General features: G+C 40.5%; 1 protein-coding gene across 1 annotated transcript in view; it reads left to right on the forward strand.

Annotated features, from left to right (window-relative positions):
* The window catches only part of LOC112105117 (spermine synthase), a 66,725-nt gene extending 55,304 nt beyond the window's left edge, over positions 1-11,421 (forward strand). Inside the window, exons 10-11 of the mRNA XM_026648821.2 lie at positions 8,180-8,295; positions 11,036-11,421. Coding sequence (XP_026504606.1) covers positions 8,180-8,295; positions 11,036-11,078 — 159 coding nt within the window. The 3' untranslated portion in view covers positions 11,079-11,421. The remainder of the gene's footprint in view (positions 1-8,179; positions 8,296-11,035) is intronic.
* Positions 11,422-26,464: the final 15,043 nt, after the last annotated feature.

Here is a 26,464-nt window from a genome sequence, read left to right on the forward strand (position 1 = left end):
CAGTTTGAAAAGAGAGGATTAGATTTTTAACATGGCTAATAGTTGTGGTAGTACAGTAGTAACCATGTGACTTTTTATCTCCAGATATGCTTGACACATGCGTACAGCACATGAAAACTATTCAGTTTCCTCTCAGTTGTTCAGCTTGCACTCTTGGCTCTTATCACCTCACTCTTTCAGTAGTTCCTCAGACACCATAGTTCTCCAGCCATACACAAGACCTGAATCTCCAATGCAAAAAATCAAGCCAGCAACTTCCCCCAGCATGTTGTGAGGTGGGGAGAGACCCTTTCAGTCCTTTATATATCATAAAGAAGCAAAAAGGGCCTGAAGACATACTACTGAACACAGTCCCATTGATTTGAATAGGAATGCATGCAGTACTAAGGGTTTAAAGGGTTGGCCCATGGTGTAATTACTGTTTCTTTCATCGTTTCCTCTCCCTGTGAAGCAGAGAAGTGAAGTGATTTGCCAAAGGCTACATGGTGAGGGCTTGATCCTATGAGGGGCTGAGTAACCTCCTCTCTTATTGGAGATAGTGGGAGTTGAGGGTGCTCAGGATCTTGAAGGATAGAGCCCTGAGTCATTGACCAATCTTAGAACTTGGGACCTCCTGACTGAGTCCCATATGGTCATTCTTTCCAGACCTCACTACTTACAATGCAGTTTGGGCCATGTTTCTGTTTCATGCAGGGTAAAAGGTAAAAGATCCTTTTCTTAAAGGAATAGGATTGGATTTTCAAAATTGCCTAAGTCAGTCCGTTTTAACTTGTAATCTGTGGATCCCTGGGGGTCCACAGACTATGTGTAAGATTTCTAAAGGGGTCTGCACCTCTATTTGAAAATTTTTAGGGGTCTGCAAATAAAAAAAGGTTAAAAACCACTGGCCTAAGTGACATAGGAGCATAAGTCCCACTCCTAAATCACTTATGTGCTTTTGAAGTGCTTTTGAAAATCCCACTCAGAGTTGTCCTAACTGCCTCAAAACTACCTTTTTGCATGCTGTCCAAACCTGTTGGAAGGTTCTCTAACAGCTGATGTATGATGGTTGTTTTATTATCAGTCATCGGCTGTTTTGTATAACCCAACCGTTTTAACTGATAGCCACTATTCTTGATGCCAGATACTTGCGCTGCCTATCTAACCTTCTCAGTCAATAGCTGTAATCTTGAGCCTGTTTATGAAATGAAAACTTCAAAAATATTTTTGTACGGGAACTGCACTTCCTTGTCTGGGTCATCTTTCCCGTCCAGATAAAAATGTTCTCAGAATGTTTATGGTGGGTTTTTGTGCATTCCACTAACTACTGTTGTGAGGATCAGATTTCTTCCCCCCGTCGCCATCTGTCATGCTGCTCCTTCCCAACCACTCTGCAATATAATAGAAGTCTGCCCTTGTAGATTCTTCAGACCCGTTGGGCCATTGCCTCATACCTGCTCTCATCTGTGTGTGTGTAATTTCTTGTCAGTTTGTTCTTTCAAAATTCTTCTGACCAACACTACTACTTTTGAGGCATGGTGTGTGTGTGTGTGTGTAGTCCACACATGGGTATGCATGTGCACCATGCACACCCATATATGGAATCTCCCACCACACATAAACACTTACTTAGCCAAAATTATTTTCTGTCTTGCTGTAGAATAGATATCTTCTGGCCCTTAGTCACGCTGAAATAAAAGGGAAAGGGAATATTGGCCGAATTCAACTGCTTCCTTTGTCCTAGTCCCATGTAAGAAAAGAGCTATTGAATTACCCTTCCTTTTTCCTTCTAGTAGGAAAGCTGGCTGCTACCACACAAAGCATGGTGGTAGTGTGTGCAGTCATGTGGCAGAGGAAAGAAAAAATGTTGCAAGGGATAGGTTCATCTTAAAATATGAGGTGGGGAATTGTTGACACTAATATTGTGTATGTGGTGGGGATTTAACTGGAGCTGGTTGAAGGTTTTTGAGGAGCTTCCCGGAGGCAGGGTGAGGTAGGGTATGGTATGGTGCATAAGAAAGGGACAAACTTTTCATGAAAAGTTTTGACCCTCTCTGTATTCGCTATTCATATTGCAATAGTGCTTTGAGGTCAGCCTGGCTGGTTCTTCACTGTGTGTATAATAAATGATAGCCTCTGTCCCAAAGAGCTTACAGTCTCTAAAAGGTGAGACAATTTACATTTGGGGAAAGGCATGGACAGTGAAAGGTGTAAGTATTCTAATCCATGTAAGAATGTATGGGGTGTTTAAATCTTACTGTATAGAAATATGTAGTCTTTTTATAATGCAAATAAGCTTACTTAAAATTCCCCATGGCTAATATGCTTGAGAGTTACAAATCATGGTAGGTACTCTCCTGTTCAGAAAGCTGCAGAGCTGTCTCATCGTGGCACCTATAAAGAAAAAGCCAAAACCAAAATAAATTGGGAAAACTTCCCTCAAGACGGTTACAGTACAAAATAGAAAAGACTTCTCCAACTCTGTGGTGTGCTGAAAGCTTTTGCTGAACAAAAAGGGGAAAAATTAAGGGCCTGATTCTGATCTCACATATTACTGTATAAAACAGGAGTAATTCCATTAGTCAACCTGTTTAAACTGCATTAAACTCAGTATAAGTGAGATGGAATGAAGCCTCTCGCTTTGTCTAATATTACCCATTACTGGATACAAAATGATGGAAGAAAAAGTGTATTGCTTCACCCTTGAATTGTGTTCCTTAAACCTACACTCATTTTTTAACTATTTCCCCTATCTGACTGAAGATGGTCATTTGTGTGTTAGTCTTGATCCCTGTCTGAATAATTTCAGTGGTGCAGGAACGTCTCCTAAATTTGCTCTAACTTGGCATCATAACTGCAACCTAGAAGTAATCTAAGTGAAACTTTTTGCTACAATTCATTAAACTATTCTGTTTGCCTGTCAATTCTGGTTGCCTGTCAACTGTTAGCGAGGGGGGATGTTTTTGGATAATTTGTTTGATAATTGGAATAACCATATCTAAATTTTCTAGGCAGTGTTTTTTTGTTTTTGGCTTGTTAAATAAAAGTAGACAACTACTTTGAAACAAAAGCAATATAAAACTTACATTTCTATATGTCAATTCAAAGAGGGTGTTAAAAATACTGTAAAATGGAATGTGTCTGACCACTCTTAGGGCAAGTCTTGATTTGAGGAGTGGGAGTTTGTGGGTTTGACAAAATGTAGAAATTACACACTGAAGTGTTTTGTTCTTTCCTGTAATTTGTTTGCCACATTGGCTATAGTGATTCCTCTGTCGTATATGAAGACAGGAGAAGAGATCGGATACTAAGATGACAGTCTGGGAAACTAGCCTATAGCGATATATATATTTTTTGTGTGTCATTGTGTGCCTTATTGGTCTCACCATTAAACTTCCTCCGTAATGGTGGTATGTTCCATAAATTACCAAGAGCTATTTTCTATTTGTGAATCTTAAATTACACACACAAGCTGTTTTGGTACACTCATTGAATTTAATGTCAAAACAAAATTATATGGTTGGTAAAGGACAGCTGAACCAAATAACCACTGCAGTCCTCTGGATAATAATAGGTTACTAAACGAGTACTACAGTAGTCTCTTCAGTGTATTGCTTTATACAGTTGTGCTAAGTTAAAGTTCCCAACTCTTACCTTTTATAAATTTCTTCTTTTCCGTTTCTTGATACCTATAGTATTCGTAAACCTGTTCAGAAATAAGTATGAAATATTGCAATGTGACGTGTGCAGTCTTGGGCCATGTAATCAAGAGTGTGTTTGTAAATGAAATATATCAGTGTTAATGATCACTGTTTTACCCAACTCTCTTTGGCATTCCAGCAAATTGAAAGTGAGGGTAAAAGATGATGATTAAAAAAATACTTTGTAAGACAGAAAACTTTCTTTATTCCATCTATGGAACTTACAGTATAATGCAAAAAGTCAAGGTACAATAAAATAAAAATGGGATGGCATCTCTCCCTATCTCCCTTCCAAACTTCTCTGAACACTTTCAGATTTGTTTCAAATACACCATAGTGGAGAGGATCCTTGTAATAGTAGGAAGCAAAGAAACTGTTTCGTACCTTTTCATTCCCAAAGTCAAAACAGACAGGTTGAGCTTACTTTCTAGTTATTATCTGGGGCTGCCACATAGCAGAAACAGTTTTGAAAGAAACTGCTCAACTATACTAGATTAAATATAAGATCTGCTTGGTTCAGTCTGTTCCCATTATGTATGTCTGTTGTTCGGGCTGACTTTTTTGTGTCTGTGTCCAAAAATAAGCTTATATTAAGTTAGGGCTATTTTTTAACAAATTAGAAGTTGTCTTGGAAGAAGAAACACAATAGTAAAATTCTCATTGGTGTCTTAAGTAAAGTCTGTTCTCAGAAAACAAAACTCTGTAATGCTTTAGCAAAACATATGAATATTGTATGTGAAAGATCATTTGAAAGTGCTGTGTTAATTAATTCTGTGTTTTTATCATCAAAGTCATTAAAAGAGCTTGATCCGCTTCAGATGAGTGGACTTTGAGAATACCCAATAAAGAGTGACATTTAAGTCTTTAGAATGAGAACCAGATATATAGCAGTGGTAGTATTTCATGTCTTTCCAGTCAGGTACAAATCATGCAAGTAGTCTGGAAGGAAAAAAAAAAGATACCTTAATTTTTTTTAAATCTCTTTAAATCTCAGACTACTCCTAAAGTTTCTCAAAACAGGTGAAAAAAATTGCTTTTGCTTAGGCAGAGTTTGTTACTTTAGGCTTTTCTGCCTTTGTCTCTTTTCCGTGCAAATTTAAGATTTAAAGGTATTCTAGGGTTATGATGGGTAGGTTTTGGGGCATGTAAGGAGAAGGTCATTCTAGAAACTGTGAAGCTGGTGCTGATGGTTGAATTATCCAATTCTTAAAAATGTTTGAAAGATTAGAATACAGCTTACTGTCTGTTTAATTAAGACTAATGGTCTATTATTATGAGCTCTACAGTAAATAGTGACAATGTTGAGGCTTAGTTCTTCTCAGGAACATGTTTTTAGGGACTTTTGCTCAGACCATATGTCAGTAAGATTTGATTATACTGTTACATATAAGTTCCTTTTTTTTTTTTGTCTTCTATGATAAATGTGACATATCCATTGGAAATTATAAAAGGGTTAAAAAGCTATTGTTGCTACTGAAAGTAGACTTGAAGATCTGTTAGTTCGTGCTTCTAGTGACTGGAGGTCTGCAAAATATAATCTCTTTTCCTGCCACAAAGTTAGTCAGCATTGCCTTTTGTTTAAGTGACAGAGGTAAGTAGCTTTTCTCTCTTAGATGGAAGGTTTTCTGTTCCAGTACTCATCTAGATAGCTGATAACCATATCTACTTACCTGTGTGGTCCTGGGCTCCCTGTGCCGCACTGCAGAGTTGGCAGAATCCAGACGAGGAGCAAATAAGGGAGCTGAGTCTGCAACTGTATAGATCACCTGCCATTATGATTGGGGGCGGGGGGAGGAATGCAGTAGTGATTCCTTGTGCAGGTCTGCAAATCTGGAGAAAGGATCCATTCCCTTCTTCTGACCCTTCTTGGAGATCTCCAGTACAGGCTCAGAGTGTGTGTGATGTTATTGATTTATATTTATTTATTTATTTATATTATATGTTATTTAATTATATATAAATAACATCACTCTCTCTCCCTCTCCCTCTCCCTACTGGAGATTTCCACAAAGGATCAGAAGAAGGGGATGGATCCTTTCTCCAGAGTTTCAGGCCTGCACCGGGATCACTACTGCATCCTCAGCCGCACCACTCCTCCCCCCTCCCATAGGTTGCGTGTGTATATGTATACATATATATAATGCCAGCTCAGGTTTTATTGTTCATTTTTTTTCTCACTTGGACCATCTGGATTTTTTGACGTAGCTATGTTTGTTCCTTGAAGAAGAAACACCTTTTCAAGTGCTCTCCCATGTTCCTCTCCCCTCCTCCCCCCCAAACACACACACACTGTGCTAATATTTGTTTTACAGGTTTAGTTTATTGCAGGAGGGGTAAAATCTTACTAAGCTGACCCCAAAGATTAGAGATCTCAAATTTACTTTTAGCAAGAATGTGCCAATAAAGATTTCTTGTATTAATCTATTGAGGAGAAAACTGAATAAAACAAAAACCTTGCATTTACCCTCTGTGTAACTCATAACAAAAGGGAATTTCCTTAACCAAGGGCTGTAATGCTGAGAGACCTCAGCAGACCAGCCAAGGCAAACTTCCTTTTTTTTTTTGGTTTAGTATTCTTAGCGTGTCAACAGATGACATCTAAAGCAACGTTTGGTGTCTTCCAATTAAGAGTATTTTTGAAGTATAAGATGCACTCAGATACTCTGCTGAGTGCTAACATAAGAGTCCAGACGTAAGATTGATTTGAGAAATAAAGGGAGTGTTTTCTAGTGTGGAATAACTAAACATTCTACTTGTAAAGAACCAATAGACTTTTTGTTATAGACCATTTTCTTAGATGTTCCTTTAAAATAGAATATATGCATGTTGTGGAGGAAATTGTTGATTGTTTGAGACAGTAGAGATCCTGAATTAGTTCCCCAGTTCACTTTTCTCTAACAGGGATGTGCTGAATGGGACTCCCAGAAACCTTTTGGTAAATCTCCGGCACAACCAAATTTAAATGAAGACTTTCTTGTTTCTGATGGAGTCTTGGGGGCTGCTAAACTATCCCTGTCAGATGACTTATCTCTGGGAGTCATAAAAATACTTCTGAAGAACCCTTTAAAAATAAACAAAAGGAAAAAACCCTAGAACTTTAGAATGAGCAGATTGCACCAAATGTATATTGTGTTTGTATCTGTCTCTTGAAGGAGGAAATGCCTCTGCTGAATCTTCATCCCATGTCCCTTCAATGGGTACAAGCCTGGGTTGGACTGTCAATATGCTCAATATATCTTTCAGGAATAAAATATAAACATTTCCAGCAAAAATCACGGAATAAATTTGTTTATCTAGCAACATTACAGCTTTTCCTAGTTAAAGTGATGAGAGAGCGTGTTTTTGTTTAGCTGGGAAAACAAATGAACTGCTACCATGGAACAAATGACAAACATTTTTGATATGGAACTCTTTCTTAGACTTTCAGTTACTACCTAAAATAATAGCCTACAGTATGGACTTACCTTCTTTTCCTGAGATGTTCAGAAGGGATTGACTTATCCCTAATTTTTTCCAAACCAGGTACAGAGAAGTGGCTACATGCCTTCCACTTACCACCCTCTTTACATGGCGACCTCATATCTCACTTTCTCAATTGCCTGTTGAAGAGTATGATTCTTAAATCATGGCTTTTCAGTTTTTCAAGTTAGTCTCATAAAAGGGTGTGTATCCAAAGAACTGCCTGGCTGGTTGGGGTGGGTGGTTGTTGTGGAGTTTGTTACTTGGAATGGAAGAATATGATTTTTAGTTTGTCCTTCTGTGGAGGTGGTGGTGTCTTGGCAATAGTCTTACTAGGGGAAATAATAGCAGGTCATTTAGATTTTAGTTTCTTTTGATAAGCAAATAATTGCTAATATCTTTGGAGGGGAGAAAACCACTGTTGGTTGCTTAGATACCAAAAAAAGTATTCTTTGGGAAGCACCTGCATTTCAGTAGCATGACACAAAGGAACTGAAGGTAAGGCAGAAATCCCTCTGCTGAATCTCTGTTGTTTCAACATTGTTTTATGGATGAGTAGATTAAATTGTTAAATGTAGATTGACTCATACAACATAGTCTGGTTAAGATTTTAATTAAGAAAAACCTGACTTATAATGCTTTTTACTAAAGTATGGAAGCAATCATAAAGAAAATGATTATGGAGTAGATGCTGTTCATATAAATATCATTAATGTCTGCTGTAATTGGAAGCACTGATGCAGTGAATGCTCCTGTTAATGAGAAGGGAGTCAGACATTCCTCTGGTACTTACAAATTGTGATTGGATAGGTGTCTTTACATGAAAGGGTAAGTGAGATGGAAAAACAAGTTATTCAGACTTCATCTTGCATTTAACATTGGAATCACTGTGTATTAAGAAGAGCTCAAACATATCTCGGTAGTGCAGAGCAGCCTAGAATTAATTTATACATGTGTTTGTGTCTATGCACCTATATTTTTTCTTTACTTCATTGTAACTAGGACTTGATATATTTTTTTTGTTTTTGTCCTCCTCTCAGGGAAACTGTATCAATCTGACTGAAGCCTTGACCCTCTATGAAGAACAGCTCGGCAGGCTTTATTGCCCTGTGGAGTTCTCAAAGGAAACTGTATGTGTACCCTCATACATGGAATTGTATCCTTGACAAATATAAAAGGTTGAGCCTGTATGATTAATAAACCAAACAACCCCAGTTCGTCGGGTTGGAGTGAACTAAATAGTTCTTTTCTTTAAATGAACAAGACAACACTTTTAAATGCCCTAATCTAAATACGTTTTGTAATTACTAAACAGGAAGTGAACTACTGTAGTAGTGGTTGGGGGGAGGGAGGGAACGGCTTAAAAGCACAGCTCCCATTTGATGTCCCTATGAGAGGGGCCCGGCACCTTTCAAAGTTGGGCCACTTGTTCCTTAACTCTCCTATAAAGTTGTCAGTTGTGGGGTATACCTCCACAGGATAAACTCATAAACCTGTGGGAATGAAAAATCAAGAAGGCAGGGACTCAGCCAGGATTTTCAAGGCCCAGGGCAAGCTGCTCCTCCCTCCCCTCAAGTCTCATCCCTTCAACTTGTCTTTGTCTCTGTCCCTTCAGCTTGATGATTATTTCCCCTCCTTGGTCTAAATAGCCACTTCCTATGGAGAAACAGAGGAAGGAGGGTCAGGAAATGTTTCCTCTGAGCTTCTTGTATGTTTTTTTCCCCCTTCTTCCCCCATCAAGGGAAGAGGTTTGAGGCATGAAAAGGCTGCCCAAGTTTTCAGCTCCATAGAGGCATCTTCATGGGTGGCCTGCCCTGAAAGAGTTGCGCTTGCCTGGATTATTGCAGCTCCTCCTCTGTAATCTCCTCGAGTTTCTTTCTCCAGACTCTTGGTTGGTGTTGCCCACCTGTTCCTGTGTACTGAGGTCTGCTCTGTTTGGTTTTTAAAGAGTTGAGTGGTTTCGCCACAGTCTACCTCTCCATCTCTGTGTGTTTTCTCCCTGTACAGCTTCCTTTCTGTTCCTGTGCACTGTCTGGGTACGGTTGTTTCCAGAGCCTTCTGTTCTGAAGCCCTGCCCTCTGGAACGATCTTCCTGTTTCTTTTGACCTTGCCAACTATCCATCAATATTCAGATTGCAGCTTAAAGCATCTTTAAGACAAATAGAAAAGGCATAAATGCCATCTCTTTTGGCTTTACCCTTATGATTAACAGTGTTAATGTATTCAGTAGACAATATTTTTCACTGTTTATTCTATAGGCCATGCCTTGCTTAATTTAACTCTGTAAATGGTTTGGGTGCATTTTGTATTAAAGACGTTTAAGTGTTTGTTGTGTTGTTTGTGCAGTAGTATTGCAAAATGCTTCTACATGAACTATGGCAAGAAGTGCTACTGCATTCCTCTGGAGAGTATATTTAAATGTTTCTAGTGAAGTAATTGGCATGAAATGCCACTAAAGCTAATTCTACAAAAAGAACAGGAGTACTTGTGGCACCTTAGAGACTAACAAATTTATTAGAGCAGTCTGTACTGGGCTATCTTGATTATCACTTCAAAAGTTTTTTTTCACTTACTTAATTGGCCTCTCAGAGTTGGTAAGACAACTCCCACCTGTTCATGCTCTCTGTATGTGTGTATATATATCTCCTCAATATATGTTCCACTCTATATGCATCCGAAGAAGTGGGCTGTAGCCCACGAAAGCTTATGCTCTAATAAATTTGTTAGTCTCTAAGGTGCCACAAGTGCTCCTGTTCTTTTTGCGGATACAGACTAACACAGCTGCTACTCTGAAACCTAAAGCTAATTCTGTTAATTCTGGCTACTAAGTAGGCATAATCAGGCTTCAAAGTGAACAGCTCTTATAAAAGTCAAGTTTTCATTCATTCTGTCTGTCAACATGACAAGATAACACCATATATTCAGAAATGCTAATAAGGGCAGCAGGAGTCATGCTGCCTTCAGACTAGCCTCCAGCATGTTTGCAGGACATTACTTTTGTTTGTTTAACTTAGACTTCTGGTATGCATTAATGTTAATAGCATACATTTTATTTTAAAAAAAGGAAAACTAGATATTAAAACTAATAAGTATTCCAGATAAGTTGACATAAGAATGGGAGGGAAATTCCATCTGTACTCTGTTTAGATCACTGTCATCTGTTAGTGCTGCAGAGCAATGCACTCTACTCTCATCCTAAAATTTGCCCTAGTCTTCACCTTACCTCCCTCCTTCCCATGCCACAGGGGGGCAAGTAGATTTACACAGAAGTGGATCTAATCTTCCTCATACCCCATGAATATCAGAAAACGGGGAGCTCAAGCAGATCACTTCTCCTTGCCATTCAGGAGGTATGCTGCCTCTTCACATCTTCTGCACAGTGGAAGTGTGTTGGTTTTGCTGTATCTGGATCCCTCTGCACTCATGGAGAAGGGACTAGAATCTGCTCCCAGCAGAACGAAATGTTGTGCTAACTGCTTCCAGCCCAATGTACAACAAGAAGAGGGAAACATTATGGGGAATACCCAAGCTCAAAACCAAGAAAGTGTGATGGCAGTCAAAATAAGAAAGGGACAGAAATGACAGAAACTATAAGTAGAAGTCATGGCAGTTGTGGAACAAATCTTTTCATATAAATACAGGAAAAATCCATGACGCTAAATTAAAAACATGAGTGTGAGGCAAAAAGGTACTTCACAAAAATGGCATCTAGCCCTAAGTGTCAAAGGGGTCCTACTTCCTGGGATCAAGAAGGAATGGTGGGGATATTACCCATCCTATCTTTCTGAGCTATAATAAATGGGTTATTTGGAGATTTATTTCACTTTAGTTCTAAAAGTGCTTCTTTGACAATATACTACACAGTTTGCTTTGTTCCTTGACTTTTTTTTCTTCAGATGGGTGTTCTACGCTATTTGGAAGACAAGAACTGAAGTGTGAAGATCAAGATATTCTAATTGTGTGCTGCATGGAGCATATAGGCTTGCCGCGTGCTGCATATTGGCATCTTGAACCTTTAAATTATATGCTGTAGATGATCCTGAAACTTAGTCATGCTATTGATTGTGAATTCTTTAAATGTTTTTTATTATTATTTTAATTTAAAAGCAAATGGAAAATGTATATTTTGATGAGGTAGGGTGTTATTTTTGAAAGTCAACTTAAAGATGAATTAGCAGCAAAACTATAGCTGCTGAATGCACTGAACCTTTAGAATGTGATTCTTTTTATTTTTTTGTAGATCTTCACAAACTGATTAAAAAAAGACATCTTTAGCATTTCATTCCTGAGGGTGGTCCATGTATTTTTTTCTCCAGATATTAACTCCCTTATAGATTATGGTGCTTTTAAAGGATGGCGGGTTTCTCTTAAGTGAATACCACAGTGCTTCCATTACAGAAAATGTAAAGGGCATACCATTTTTAAAGAATACCCTATGCCCTTAGTTATAAAGGGAAGGAGCTAATTTGAGGTTTCATTTGTTTACGCCTTAGTTTCATTCATCATGCTACTGTAGTCTCTTCAGCAGACAAAGCTCTGACGTGTCACCATTTAGAATTACGTAGCCCTGTCACATTTATTAGTTTGATGTTAATATGGATTAAGAGTAGGTTATAGAGGCATTTTCAGCACCATAACTTTGAAAATTAAAGCCTATTTTCATTCCCACCAGAATGTGGGATGTTGAAATGTGTAATGAGGCTTCTAGTAGGCAGACACTCCTTACTTAGCTTTATGGAAGAACATTATGTCCATAGAGAATGAAAGTCGCGTAAAAAGGGAAGATGAGAGAAAGTGATTTAGGTCCTTGTGCATTCATATTTTGTGTGTGTTTAGATGTATTCACTTCACTAGGTTAAACTCTGATCATATGGATTCAGGTGTCCACAGTGACACTAATTCAGGATTAGGCCCAGACATAGTATTCACTGGTAAGTCAAAATTCCAATGGAAGGAAGATTGCATTATTTTTTGTGGGATTTTTTAAAGAAAAAAATTTCTGCCCTTCAATATTTCTGCACATTATCTGAAATTATATTTTTGTAAAAGCTTGCTATTTACCGATTGCCAACTTTATTGTAAGCAGAACATTAAAAAGATTCCATCTCAGAGGAGGTAAGAAGTCTAACCCTTTGGTATGTCTGAGAGAATAAAAAAATTCACTGTCCCTCCCTGAGTATCCAACATCGTGGACCAAAATGAGACTATCTTTAAACACCAGGTTTCCTATGTATTGTAGTTTGAGGCAAAGAGGTTTCCCTCCCCTACCCTCCTCTCCCCCCCCATTAATAATGAATTCAGATTGTCAAAAAACTAATTTCCAATTATTACACTCTGAAGAAACAGTACAACTGATGTGTTCTATCATATGTGTCAAAACTACTAATGAATGTAAGTAGCCTCTGAAGAAATCCAAAATGATATTAGTTAGAACCCTTGCAAAAAATCTCCTTTGCTCTTCACTTGGTGTATATTTTTGTATGTATGGTTATGCTATTAGAGAGACCACTTTAACTTCGGAAGCTAAGTGAAGTTCTTTGTATTCCCTGTTTTAATTTACCGCTTTAAGTGATTGCAAGCAGCATTACTTATTTCATACACCTGGGGCCAAATCACTCCTTGATTTACAGCCTGTGCAGTCCTATCAACTCTTCAAGAATAGTCTCCTTGTAGGAAAGTGGAAAGAGCCTTCTCCTGGTCCCTAGGCATTCGTGGCAGTGTCACATCCAGAGCACAGAACATCGTAGTGATCATACTGCTAGACCCTGAACAGTTGTAATTGTGCATTTGTGGCTGAAGGTTGAAGTCAGTGGGATTATATATGGGGTGAAAACTAAGGCCCTGATCCTGCCAAAACACATGTGCTTAACTTCACATGCATGAGTAGTACCGTTGCCTTGGTTGTGATGACTCATGTATGTAATGTTAAGTGTGCATGCATGGATGCATGCAGGATTGAGGCTTAAGATAGCCCATGTCTTGATCTTTGGAGTGATTCTACCACACCCACCCCTCCCCCAAGCTTGTGGATTAGAACATGATCTAATACACTTGATAGGTTTGTAGCGCCAAGACTATTGCTTTGTTTTGCATAGATACATGGAATTAGAGCTGTTTGAAAGTGGAAAGATGCTGTGAAATCAGTCCCTGGAATGTTCAGTGGGGGAGAGGAGTCCTAAATTGGTGGGTGATGGGGAGGTGAGAGGAAACATTGTTTTGAAAGCTGATCAGTACATATGACAATTTTTCCTCTTATATTGATATTGTGAAAAGAGGGTGGGGAGTGTAACTATTTTGTTTTGGAATGTTTTTATGCAGACTTTCTTAAAGTTATAGATGTAGTAGAAAACAGACTGGCAAACACTGAACACTGCTGTTTTTCTCTTTACATTACTACCTTGTTTAAAGCACTGTCGTTCATTATTTATTTGTTATTTCTGTAGTGTAAACTTGAAACAAAATCAGCTTCATGTGAATGTCAGATGAAACTTGCTATAGTTGAACAACACCTTACATTTAAAGCCAGTTGGGACATAGTTACGAGTGCCTCACTACACATGGAAACAGAGACTGAAAAAATGGTTTTTATTCTTTGCACTAAATGCTGCTTCCACCAAGAAATGTGATTAAATATTTAAAAACTTGATTGGTAGTAATTTGACTGTGCTGAAAGAAGACTGCTGGCATTGTTTCTACTGCACAAGTGCAGTGCACATGTTAAAATAAAGGTACACTCTTATTATCTGTATGACTGAATTGTTAAATTCACTTGTGGATTCCCGTATTCAGTATTAAAGACCATGCAATGGTCTAATGTGGTGACCATCAATGTGTCTCCATTCTTTTCCAATCCCCACCCAATATATATGCACAATATTGTTGAGTTTTGTGTCCTTTTATTGAGACATTAAAGGAGTTTTTCCTGCCTCTCATGATCAGTAATTTAAGTTTTTTTGTTTTTTTTTACCATCACGCAAGAATGTGCTACGAACTTTATTGTGACCTATAAAAGAAGAGGTCCCTGCCATGAACAGCGTACAGTAAAATTTCCGGCCTGCACTGTGATGGGGAAACAAAACAACAGGACTGTGGGAGGACATGGGTTCCAACAATATAATCGTATGGTTACTTGGTATTGACAATGACAAGTGCAAAACTGCATTTATTTATACATATGTAATGCTAACTCGTAGGAGAAATTGTAGAAGTGAGTATTCAGAAGGGATTTAAATGGAAGTTGATGGTTTGTATGCATGCTGGGTTGGCAAAATGGCTTTAGAAGGACATTCCATACATGGGGAAGTATAGAGAAAGATGCTGAGGAAGGGACATCAGAAGGAAAAGAGTCATCAAGAATAGCATAGTTTGTGACACAGCGTAGGAGATAAGGGTAGAGTTAGTATAGAGGGCCTTCTGAAAGAGAACAAGTTTGAACCTGCTAACAGGACAATGAGCTAACAACAGGTTTTAAAGAGGGGATTCCTCTGGTCAGTGCTGGAAGAAGGTGACTTTAGAGGCATAATGCTGGATGGATTTTGGTGAGTGGGATCAAGATAATTGGAGAAAAGGAAGTTGTAGATGTCCTGGTGGGTGATTATGACATTGGTGCAGAAAAGAAGAGAGCAGGTTCTAGATACTTTGGGGAAGATGGCAAGATCTGTTTGCAACTGTGTATGGCGAGAGGAATTGAAGGTCATTCTAGGTTGCAGACTTTGGCAATGGAGAAACCACTTGTGTTGACAATAATGGAGAATGGTGGAGAAGATACAAGAGAACATAAGAATGGCCGTAGTGGGTCAGACCAAAGGTCCATCCAGCCCAGTGGCCAATGCCAGGTGCCCCAGAGGGAGTGAACCTAACAGGTAATGATCAAGTGATACATCACTCATGATTTTATATACCTCTATCATATCCCCCCTTAGTCTCCTCTTTTCCAAGCTGAAAAGTCCTAGCCTCTTTAATTGCTCCTCATATGGGACCCGTTCCAAACCCCTAATCATTTTAGTTGCCCTTCTCTGAACCTTTTCTAATGCCAGTATAAGAGGAAGAAAAAGCACCTCAGTTTTGTCTATGTTGAGCTTCAGTTGTTGACAAACTTCCTTGCATGCAATATCCGAGGGGGTGGGGAATCAGATGAGCAGAAGATTTGATTTCTCAGTGTAGATAATAGCCTAGGTAATGGGGAACTGTGATATTGGATGAGGTTGCCCAAAAATAACAAGTGGCAGCACCACAATCTCCCATGGAGAAGGGCAATGGAGAGGAGGATTAGCCACCAAAGGAGAGGCTGAAAAAGCAGTTGGAGAGAAAGAAACCCAGGAGATGAGGATGTGTGTGAGAGAGAGAGAGAGTAATTAATACTGTCAGTGGAAAGGTTAGGAAAATGAGGTTCTTAGTGGCCTTTGTGACAATATCTTCTGTGGAATGGAAAAAGTGGAAGCTGGGTTAGATCAGGAGTGAGCGTTAGGTAAGGAAGTTGAGGTAGTGATTGTAAACAGCATGTTCAATGAGCTTTACAGGTGCAGGGAAGAATGGGGAAATAGGATTGTTGGCTAGAGTCGATAGTGTTTAAAAATTGGGAGTGGAGGGAGGGGTCATAGGGTCAAGGGTTGGGAGAAACTGGGCGGGAATTGGGGTAAATGAAACAGCCGGAGTGATTAGAAAGGGAGAGAAAGCAAGAGGAAAAACCATGACATTACATTAGGAACATGAATGAGGCAAAACAATGTTGGTCCACAGAAATAGTGTGCAGCACTAAGTGTCTGTCTGAGAATTGGAGTGGGTGGTGTACTGGCGAGAGGAGTAAAGGACTCCTCATTGGCGAGCGAATTTGAGGGAGTCAGCTGTGAAGTAATGTTCTGAGAGTGGATTAGTAAGGGATGATAATGGAGTTGATATCCTGGTAAAGATGGACTGGTGATCAAGAGGGGAGTAGGCAGTGCTAAAGGAGATGAGATGGTCAAAGGGAGAACTCTATTAAGAGATTAGAATGAGCATTCCTTAGTGGAGATAATAGCCTTGTTTGGTGCATTGGTGAGTTAAGTTAACTAAGGTCAAATGAAGATGTAGGAAGTGAAGTGTCTGGCTGGTTTATCAGAATGAAAGTTGAAGGGTGGGAGTCTAACTGGAGAGGAAGAGAGCTTGTTTTGGGAATCAGAGAGAAGGGCCATGGAGTAGATCTTGTGGGTGGGTTGGTTGACAGCAACATGGAGGGTAAGAGCAGAGTTTAATGTTATGCAGCACAAAGGTGTGGGAAGAGGGAAGTTCTTGAAATGGCAATATTAATTATTTGGGTCATGGGCTATTCTGTTTTCTTAGTCTTTGAAATTTGTTCTGCTTTATTCTTCACTAATAAAGCAGTATCTGAGTGATCTTTGGCACTCTGATGAAATTTCAAAACAGTGCTCTGAGTTGGCCAGCAATAACATAACTAGCGTGTGCAGATCTAGCACTTCGCTATTGTCAAATATTTTTAGTTTTCTGGCAGCTTCTAATGTATATTAATGTGCCATTTAGCTTTCCTTTAGTGCCATATCAAAACTAATATTTTTGCTTCCTTTTTTCTCATGCCTTGTCTAAATATTGCTCTAAAACCTTACCTACATCCTGGGAAAGAATATTGACTGTTTACTTATGATTCTTGTGTACTTTGAATGCTATTTTATAACCACCTATGCATTTTTTTTTGTTGGGGAAACTAACTGGAGTTTCCAGGCAACAAGTCTTATGACAATGGGTAAAATTTTCAGAAGCACCTAAGTGAGTTTCAGAGCTGAAGTTCAATTTTCAAAAAAGACTTAAACACTTAAGTCACCGAGGATAAAATTTTCAAAACACCTAGGTTTTTTTGTAAAAGCTTTTCCACCTCCAGGGTCAGAAGCTTAACTTGTAAGTAACTAAAACACTTGGAGGAAGGGAGGAAGGGACAGCCACACACCAACCAAGCTCTTGAGTTGCATCTCCAACTGCTTCTCAAGATACCATGTCTCAGTTCAAGGTTAACTGCACCTCTTTCCCTCTCTGGTCTGCTCCAGGGATGTTGCCTTTAGGTGTGAGGTCTCCAGCCATCACCTCTCTGGGCAGGGACCTATGTCCCTTTCCCTTCAGACCAGGGATTTAGGCTTACAGTCCCTTTGCAATTCACTGTGCTTATCCCAGCAGGTCTGACCTTAGTCCAGCACCTGCTTTTTGCCCTCTCACTATCTCAGGGACAACGATAGGTTATCAATGACCTGCCAGCTTTTGCAAAGCACAGTACATTTATTTTAGCACAAAAACATTACAGAGAAAACGTATAAAACAATGATCTACACACATGCTAAGCTTGCTAAGCGTCACCCGTCTTCCACATGGAGACCATGGCACACTTCAATCCTTCAACCTTTGCAGTGGGCTTTGCCCTCTTGGTTACAATCTTATATCAGTTTTTGGATCTAAATGAGAGATCCTCAGCCAGCCCAGACTGGTCCTTAAAGCCCCAAATCTTTGTCTGCTGGGCCTCTTGAACCCAGTCTGAGCCAGTATATGTAATTCCCCCAGGGATGGCTCTTCTCTGGAGGAGTTTACCTGTCTCGGGATTTTCAGTAATTACTCTCCATTGATTTTAGCTCCTGCAGAAAGTTCTGTAACCCTCCCCCATGGAGCTAATATAAAATCCCTAGCTCACAATGACACACACATCATTTATAGATGCCAAAGTTTGACTAATCCCAGGCACTCACAGCATTTGGTCCATCTCAATATAATAAATAGCCCATTGAAGCTTCCTAGGTTTCACATAAATCACACATTTCCTCCCAGATGTTCTGCTTCAACTTAAGTTCAACATGGTTTTCTTCAAACCCTCTCCTTCCTTTAATGATTCCACTTGATTCCCCCATGTGAGTGGGATCAGAATCAAACCTTCTCCATGCACAGGAGAGGAGAATGGAAAAGGAGAAAAAGTATTGCACCTGTAATCCAAGGAGCAATCTGGTCTCTTTCTGCCACCCATACTGGTGATTCCAGACTCCAGATAGGTAATACTGTTCATTTAATAATTGCCGTTACTTTATGAAGACTGAGGGAGTTGTGTAGCACTATTTTTTTATAAATATCATACACCCCTCAGGTTATCTGTTTTATTAACCTGCCTGTCTGCCTGCCAGAGGTAAATCAATAGGGAAGCTGTTAGCTGGGGAATATCAACCTGGCTCCATCTTCCCAAGGCTAAGCCAAGGATCAAAGAGGATCCTAAACCTTACTGATGATGGCCTTGGGAAGGAGGGGGCTATCCAGGGCATGTCAGTGAGAGCGAATAGGCATGCCAGGAGATGCAGAGACAGAGAAAGCATGCTGTGAGCAAGACAGTCTGCTTCCCCCCCCGCCTGAGAGGGGTTAGCTGGGCAGAGCAACTCAAATGTTTGGAAGGAAAGATTAAGGTGTAGGAAAGGGGAAATGAATGCACATATAGGAGGCTTTGTGTTAACGCTTTGTGTGCTATGTACCTTTGGATGAAAATAAAACAATGCTTTGTTCTGCAGAAGCTGTTTGAGTCACTAGTCAGCCACTGTCATAGGCTCCTGGAGGAAAAGGCTTACAAGTGCTGAACTCCATTGGGTCTGTTGAGGTAACAAGGTTGGGGACTGGGAGGGGGAGCGCTGCAGCTCAGAGATCCCAGTGAAGAGTGGTAGGAGTGTAGGGTTCTACCCTCAGTGAGGCGCTGGGAGCCGGGCCTGTCACCTGAGGGGTGCATTAGAGAGGGGCTAAACGGGGGCCTAAGGCACAGCTCACCAGGTAACTGCGACCTATGTACAGAGCAATTTTTCCCTGCGATATATTACGTACTAATAAACAAGAAACTTCAGAGCTGTCCAGTAATCTGTCCATGTGGAATCCTGTTGCAAAACTGTTTGTGTAGTTCACCTGAGCAAAGAAGCCCAGATATTTACTAAGTGCAAATTCAGTTTTACATTTGGTATTGAAAGTAATCTTGTATCAGTACTATAACTCCACTGGACAGAAAAGGAGGGGGCTTCCTGCAAAGACCTGTTGTTCAGTAAAAGGCTTTTTTGCTTTTTAAGCTCTGTATTGGGTGTGTCATTCCTGATGTTCCTATTTAATAGAAAAAGAATCTCCAGTGGATTTGACGTTGTCAATTCCTCAAACTATCCTAAATACAGTAACTTCTCGCTTAACGTTGTAGTTATGTTTTTGAAAAATGTGTCTTTAAGCAAAATGATGTTAAGCGAATCCAATTTCCCCATAAGAATTAATGTAAATGGGTGGGGGGTTAGGTTCCAGGGAAATTTTTTTCACCAGACAAAAGACATTATATACATATACAGTACATGTTTTAAACAATTTAAACAAACAATGTAATACGGTGATGATTGTGAAGCTTGGTTGAGGTGGTGGAGTCAGAGGGTGGAAAAGGGATCGTCTGGCTGCTCCTCTTGCTGTTCTTGCTGAACTTTCCCAACTCGAAAAAACACATCTAGAGATTGTTGTTTTGGTTTCCTTTTATTTTTCTTGGTAAATTTCTTTATAGCAATTAATTACATGACAACTCCCCTAATCACTTTGGAGCTGCGTTCTCTGTCAGGATCGTCATCGCTAAGGATTTGCAAGCTAGCTTCAATCATTTTGAAAGCTTCAGAAAAACATTTGGCATCAAATTTTGATGGGTTGGTTCTTTTTACTTTTTGGCCTCCTTCTTCCATTGCTCTCATCACCTCTAGTTGCATCAGATCTTCATTGGTTAGCTCTTCTCCGTGTGATTGCAGAAGTTGTGTAGTGTCGTCTTCTTCAACCTCATCAAAACCTGCTTTCTTGGCCAAGCCAAGGATATCTTTCTTCATAGACAACATCTTTAAAGCCTTTTAAGTCATTGACGCATTCAGGCCACAACTTCCCCCACGCACCATTCACGCATGCCTGAGTAACTTCAGCCCAGGACTCACCGATGTTATTGATGCACTTCAGGATGTTGTTATCACGCTAAAATTGCTGAACCATAGGCTTGCCTTCCCCATCGGTGCCTCTGATGAGCTGGTCGAAAGTACGGCGTAAATAATACGCCTTAAATGCAGCAATGGCTCCTTGGTCCATGGGTTGGATGAGTGATGTGGTGTTAGGTGGCAGAAAGACAACTTTGATGTTTTCGCACAGGTCGTCCAGGTCAATTGGATGGGCCGGTGCATTATCAATAAGTAATAAAATCTTGAAATCAAGATTTTCCTTGGCACAGTATTCTTTCTATACAGGGATGGCACAGAGAATCAGCCATTCTGAAAAAATAGGTCCAGTTATCCATGCCTCCTTATTGGATCTCCAAATGACCGGAAGGTGTTCCTTTAAAAATCCCTTGAGAGCTAGCTTGTGGTGTTTCGGATTGGTACACTGTCAGTGGTTTCATCTTCATGTCTCCAGCAGCATTACCACCTAGAAGCAAGGTTAGGCGGTCTTTAGCTGCTTTAAATCTGGGTGCTGTCTTCTCTCGGGAAATGTAAATCCGTTCGGGCATCCTCTTCCAGTAGAGACCCGTTTCATCGACATTAAAGACTTGCTTAGGTGAATAGCTGCCTTCCTCAACTATTTTCTTAAGATAGTCGGGGAATTTTTTAGCTGCTGCAGTATCAGCACTAGTGGCCTCACCGGACATCTTGATGTTATGCAGGTGGAAGCCGCCTCTTGAACCAGTCAAACCATCTCCGACTTACTGTGGACATCTCTGTCTGTGATCCTTCACCATGGTCTCTCTTCAAATTGTCATACAAACCTTTTGCCTTAGCTTGTATCACTAGCAAACTTAGAGGTATGTTCCGCTTGTTTTGGTCCTCTATCCACACTGAGAGAAGACACTCCATGTTTTCCATCAAACTACTTCTTGATCGACTTATTTTAGTAGCACTAAGCCGTGTTACACACTGAGCACTAGCCCTGATCTTGTTGGCATTACTCCAAATTGTTCTCTCAGTGGGCAGAGTAAGACCTAAGAATGATGCTAATGTCTACCGTATGCTCACCTGCATTAAAACGCCTTAAAACGTCTAATTTAGAACCCAAACTAATGGTTTTCCTGGTTTTCTTACTGCTAGTGGCACTGCTACTGCTAGGCACTCCACTATCACTTGCTGGGTGTTTTTGACTCATGATGCTGCATGATACTGAACAGTACAATCACAATGAGCCCCCCACCATTACATTTAAAACAGACTCGCACAGGGCCACTGGAACAATGTCCTATGTCAGCTCCTTGAGCTCCATTTGTTTCTTGCTCACGCACGTTAGCAGCAGTTCCCCTTCCCCCAAATCTCCCTGCAGTCACTAATCAGAGGTTTGTCTGAGGACCTGCTCATGAGCATCTCCTAAAGCAACCGTGTTGATATCAGGTGGGATATTTCCCAGGGGAATGCCTTGCTGCTAAATGATGAACTAGCACTTGGCTGAGCCCCCAAGGTTTAACACGTTGTTGTTAATGTAGTCTCACACTCTACAAGGCAGCACTGACCGAGGCAGGAGGGAGGAGACACAATAGACGCATGGTAGTGGTTGCAAACACTTCCCTGAAGGTGCTGATGAACCCACGCTATCCCGGCCTTCAGGAGCACACCACTCCCTCCTCTGAATGGCGCATGCATGTGCTACTCTTCACTCCCTTCACCCTATGCCGCTTCTCCCCTTGGCTAGAGTGAGGCAGGCACTGGAACGCTATTAACTTGCTTTGGGCGGGCTGCCGCCCTCTGTGTTCTTACCCCCCGCTTGCGAAGGGGGGGGGCGGAGCAGATGAAATGTGTCGGCAGGCACAAGACAGCAAGGCAGGGCCACTGCTATGCACGCCCCGCAGCTGTTTTACAGGCAGCTGGTGGTCTCAGGAAGAGCCTCCGCAAGCGCTCGGCATAGCATTATATTCCCGAGCAGGGAGGAAGGCAGCAGCTGGGCTGTAAAATGATGGTGAATCGCTGTGAGGTAGTGTGCATGTGGAGTATGTTTATAAGCACAGTTGGGAGGTGCCCCTGCCTTACCCCACACAGGCACAGCCCACTGCAGACAATGAGGCAGGCCAGGAGGCAGAAAGTGCCACATTAGGCTAGGAAGCACCTTGAGCAGCAGCAGCGGCTGCTTCCCCCATTGCGACTCAGGTACAAGCACAGGCGCTGATTTAAAGTGCTGGGGGATGCTCAACCCCTGGCTGTGCCCCAGGCCCCTCCCTCCACTCCTTCCCACAACCCCCCTACCTCTTCCCACCCCTGCTCCTCCCCCGAGCCCGCCACGTCCTCACTCCTCCCCCGCAGCCTCCTGAATGCTGTGAAACAGCTGATTGCGGCAGGCATGAGGCGCGGGGAAGGAGTGGGGAAGCACTGATCCGTGGGGCCCGCTGGCGGGTGGGAGGGGCTGCAACGGGGGGAGGATGGAGGGGAGACGATGGGGGGCTGCCAGCCCATCATGGTTTCCAAGCCCCCACAAGCACGGGCTGCTCTTCCAGAGAATCCTGCAAGCAGTGGACAAAGCAGGAGGCCAAACAACGTTACAAGGGAGCATTTCGCAACTTTAAACGAGCATGTTCTCTAATAGATCAGCGATGTAACAATGCTAACCGCGAGGACGTTAAATGAGGGGTTACTGTAATACAGAATGGTAGCAGTTCTTCCATTTAAAAATAAGAAATGGGATGTCCATGGCTAATCGTGTGCTTACGTATAGAACTGTAACCTGATCCAGTCATTCAACATCTAGCTCTTTCCAGAAAACTAAATTTAGCTCACAAGTTGAGATGGGAAATATGTTTACAGGACTGGACAATGACAAGGACATGGTGTATGTGAAGAGGATAAACAAGGTGGGAGAGGGATTATAGAAGCTGGTTGACGTACTTCACGGAACCATCCTGCATTGGCAGATGGAAGAGCAGATTTAGTTAAATTAGAGATGAAAGAGAACTAGCCACTGTTAGGTTGGGCACCCAAGAATATGAGTCACTTATGGAAATGTTGGCCGTGAAAGCCCCTGAGCAATAGTGATTGTACGAGGTTTGATTCAGAGGAGCATCAAGGGGTTTGGATGATTGTGCAAAATGTTTCCAAATTTATCTTTATTTTGTAGGCTGTACTAGAAATATCTCAATAGCTCACTCATTTACAACATTTTTTGGTTTAGTGTGACTGCAAAATACAGCAAGAACAGCCTTTCTCTTGGTATTTTGATACCTTTATTTCTAGTTCCAGTTGATAACAGAAAATGCAGAGGTGCATGAACATTTAATTAACTTCAGCTTTTCAAAGTTCAAAAATATTTCAGGTTTGTTTGAACATTGTGATTGATTTTTACTTTATTCAAACCTGTTTGCCCATCCCTCCCAGTATATGGTTGAAATATCAGTCTCTTGGTTCAAATCTCCAATGAAAAGAGAGAAGTGATCGTTTGAAATGGAGTTAAGGCTTGATTGTTTTGTTGTTCTGAATGCCATGTAAACCCATTTATCCAAAACTTTCAGGTAATTAGGGGTCGGGATGAATTTAGGACAGTCGACTAGAAGCTACAATGTCACTTGGGCTAACTGGGAGGTAGTTAAGAGAGTTTAGTCTATAACATGCATCTGACGAAGTGGGTATTCACCATTGAAAGCTTATGCTCCAATACTTCTGTTAGTCTTAAAGGTGCCACAGGACTCTCTGTTGCTAGTCTATAACTGTAACCACGAACTGGTGTGTTTTCTTTTCAGTGGTTTATTGCAAGGCTTACCTCCTGGATTGTCAAGGAACCTCCATCTCTATTAATTAGCAACATGTGCTCTCCAGTTCATTTTAGATAAATGTACTTTGAATAATGTGCATTCTTTATATGTTTAAGATAGGATTTAAGGACCACATGATCAAGCTTCAGGTTTACAGACAGTTTATTTGTATGTTATGCATTCAGAACTTCCTGGCAATTGAGCCGTATAGCTACAACAGTGTGCACGCTCTCTCGTGCTTTCTCAAAATATAAGGTTCAACCCTCAGTTTATTTCAATTGTTTGCATAATTAGCAATGTGTTTTACATCCAGTTGTTGAGCTGCTTGTAGGGGGGAAAAAATGCCACTGGGTAAGAAATGATCTGATGCTTTTTATTAAGGGTAAGAGGGCCATTGTACTTGCTTGCTCAGCCATAGCTGGAAAAAAGTTCTCAGTGGGTTGCTTTGAAGCATTCTGAGATTGTTTCCTTAGCTTAACAGAAGCGGTCACTCTTATGTCATTGTATAATGTGCTCAATACTGGAAAATCTTAAGACAATTTTGAGTTGTGAATGTGAACCAACTTCTTAGCAACACTCTTTGCAAATCCCATTATGACTGAATGAGTACTGATTTCATTTCAGCAGTCCACCAATTTAAAGATCTTTCTTTGGTATGGGAAAGGTGAGGGAAGGAAACCTGCTGCATCCTAGGACACAAGATGTATGAGTGAAGGCATAAGCTTGCATTTTATCAGTAACAGAACAGTAAATGATAGAATATGAAGTGTACTGCTCTATAATAATCTAAATTCAGTATTTGATACTAAACCAAGGTTAGTAGTTCCTGTCCCTTGAGTCATGTACGTGTATTGTGGCAACATACATCCCATACAAATCAAAATGGTTTTAATTTTAAATTTTCTGTTACATGCCCTGATGCATGCAATGAGACATTTTATAAATGCTTAAGATTAATAGCAATTATTTCTCAATATTACAGTCAATTTAACCAGGGCGGTGGTGGTTCCCCAAACTTAAGTATAGCATGTGTGAGAGAGAGAAACTAAGTTGGGGGTTGGGGCGAATGGACCCAGAAACCCATAAAAAGTTGTTTCAAGTGAAACTCAAAACATATTATGAGATTCACTTCATGAGCATATTCAGCACATTTCTCACATACAAATAGAAAGCCTGCAATTCTGTAAATAAAACATAATAATTCTATTCTACTGGCTATTTTGGCCTAACATTTTTCTTTCTACCCTTAAATACAAATACACTTTATCAACTGCAACTACAGTGTCATCCCTCTGTAAACTTGCCCAGTTCTTCTGAAACTTCCTCCAATTGTTTTTGTAAGTTTTGGTACCTGTCTGAGTTTCTGTTATATAAAATATGTACTCCTGATATGTTTTGACCAAAGTCATCCTCGGTACAAATTTCAAAATACTGATACTGGTTGGATCAAAGTGTACAGACATGATCTTCTTGAGAGTTCGACATTGGGAAGCTCGGTCATTAATCCTCCATTTTAATCAACCAATCGAATCAGCCAAGAGACTGATGGTGTTAGGGTGACCAGACAGCAAATGTGAAAAATCGGGACAGAGGGTTGGGAGTAATAGGAGCCTATATAAGGAAAAAGACCCAAAAATCGGGACTGACCCTATAAAATCGGGACATCTGGTCACCCTAGATGGTGTTTACAGACATTTGAAAGAGCCTTAAACAGCTATGCTTTGACTATGATGGCAACAAATATATTTTACTTGTGAGATCATCAGTCTCTGCTCTTCCATTTCAATAGACTGTTTCTTTCCTTCACGGGCACATTTGTAGCTGAAGAAATTGATTTTCTGCGTTTATATTTTGAAAGGAGCATGAATACCTTCTATCTTGCTACTTAATGAACCTTGAAAATATTCACATTTTATTTAGAGAAACTCATGCACAGATGTTTAATCAACTATTATCAGTATTGATCAGTTGCTTTCATGTTATGTTTGAACAACCATTCAGGGAGTTTAACAATATGAAGAATAAAAATTAATATCTAGCCAACTTTATGTCCAGCTATTTTATCAGATGTTCTGCCCACCTGCCAGATGTTGCAAACTTCAAGGGTAACAGACTGGCCCCACTGGAAGTTTTACCTGGGGTTTCAGTGAAGCCAGGATTTTGCCCAAAATGTAGAGAAGGAAAACTACAACTCGTTGGTTTTACCCCAATTTCAAGCTGTGGCTAGCTCAACAGCTTTCTTATCTACACTTCAGGTTTGCATCGGTGCAGTTACATTGGCTGTTGGCCACTAATGGGTGAAACCTGAATGTAGATACAATGAGAGACTATTCTACTCATGAACCATTCCCCTCTTTCCAGCCACCAATGACTCCTTCCCGTTCCGCTTCATGTTTCTAGGCAGTTCTGTAAGTTTTATCTCTTCTAGAAGCATAGAAAGAACCTAGCTCGCTCTCCATTTTAACTTTCTTAGAATAGTTAAACATTTTCACCCACAGTGAAAATTGAGCTTAATATTTCTAGTATCAAAAAGCTTTCAGACATATGTTTTTTTTTAATGTAAATTCTTCAAAGGGGTACAGAAGTTGGAAAGAAATGAAAACCAACAAAA

The sequence above is a fragment of the Terrapene carolina genome, unplaced genomic scaffold (genome assembly GCF_002925995.2).
Source record: "Terrapene carolina triunguis isolate 2854851 unplaced genomic scaffold, T_m_triunguis-2.0 Scaffold22, whole genome shotgun sequence".
NCBI lineage: Eukaryota > Metazoa > Chordata > Testudines > Emydidae > Terrapene > Terrapene triunguis.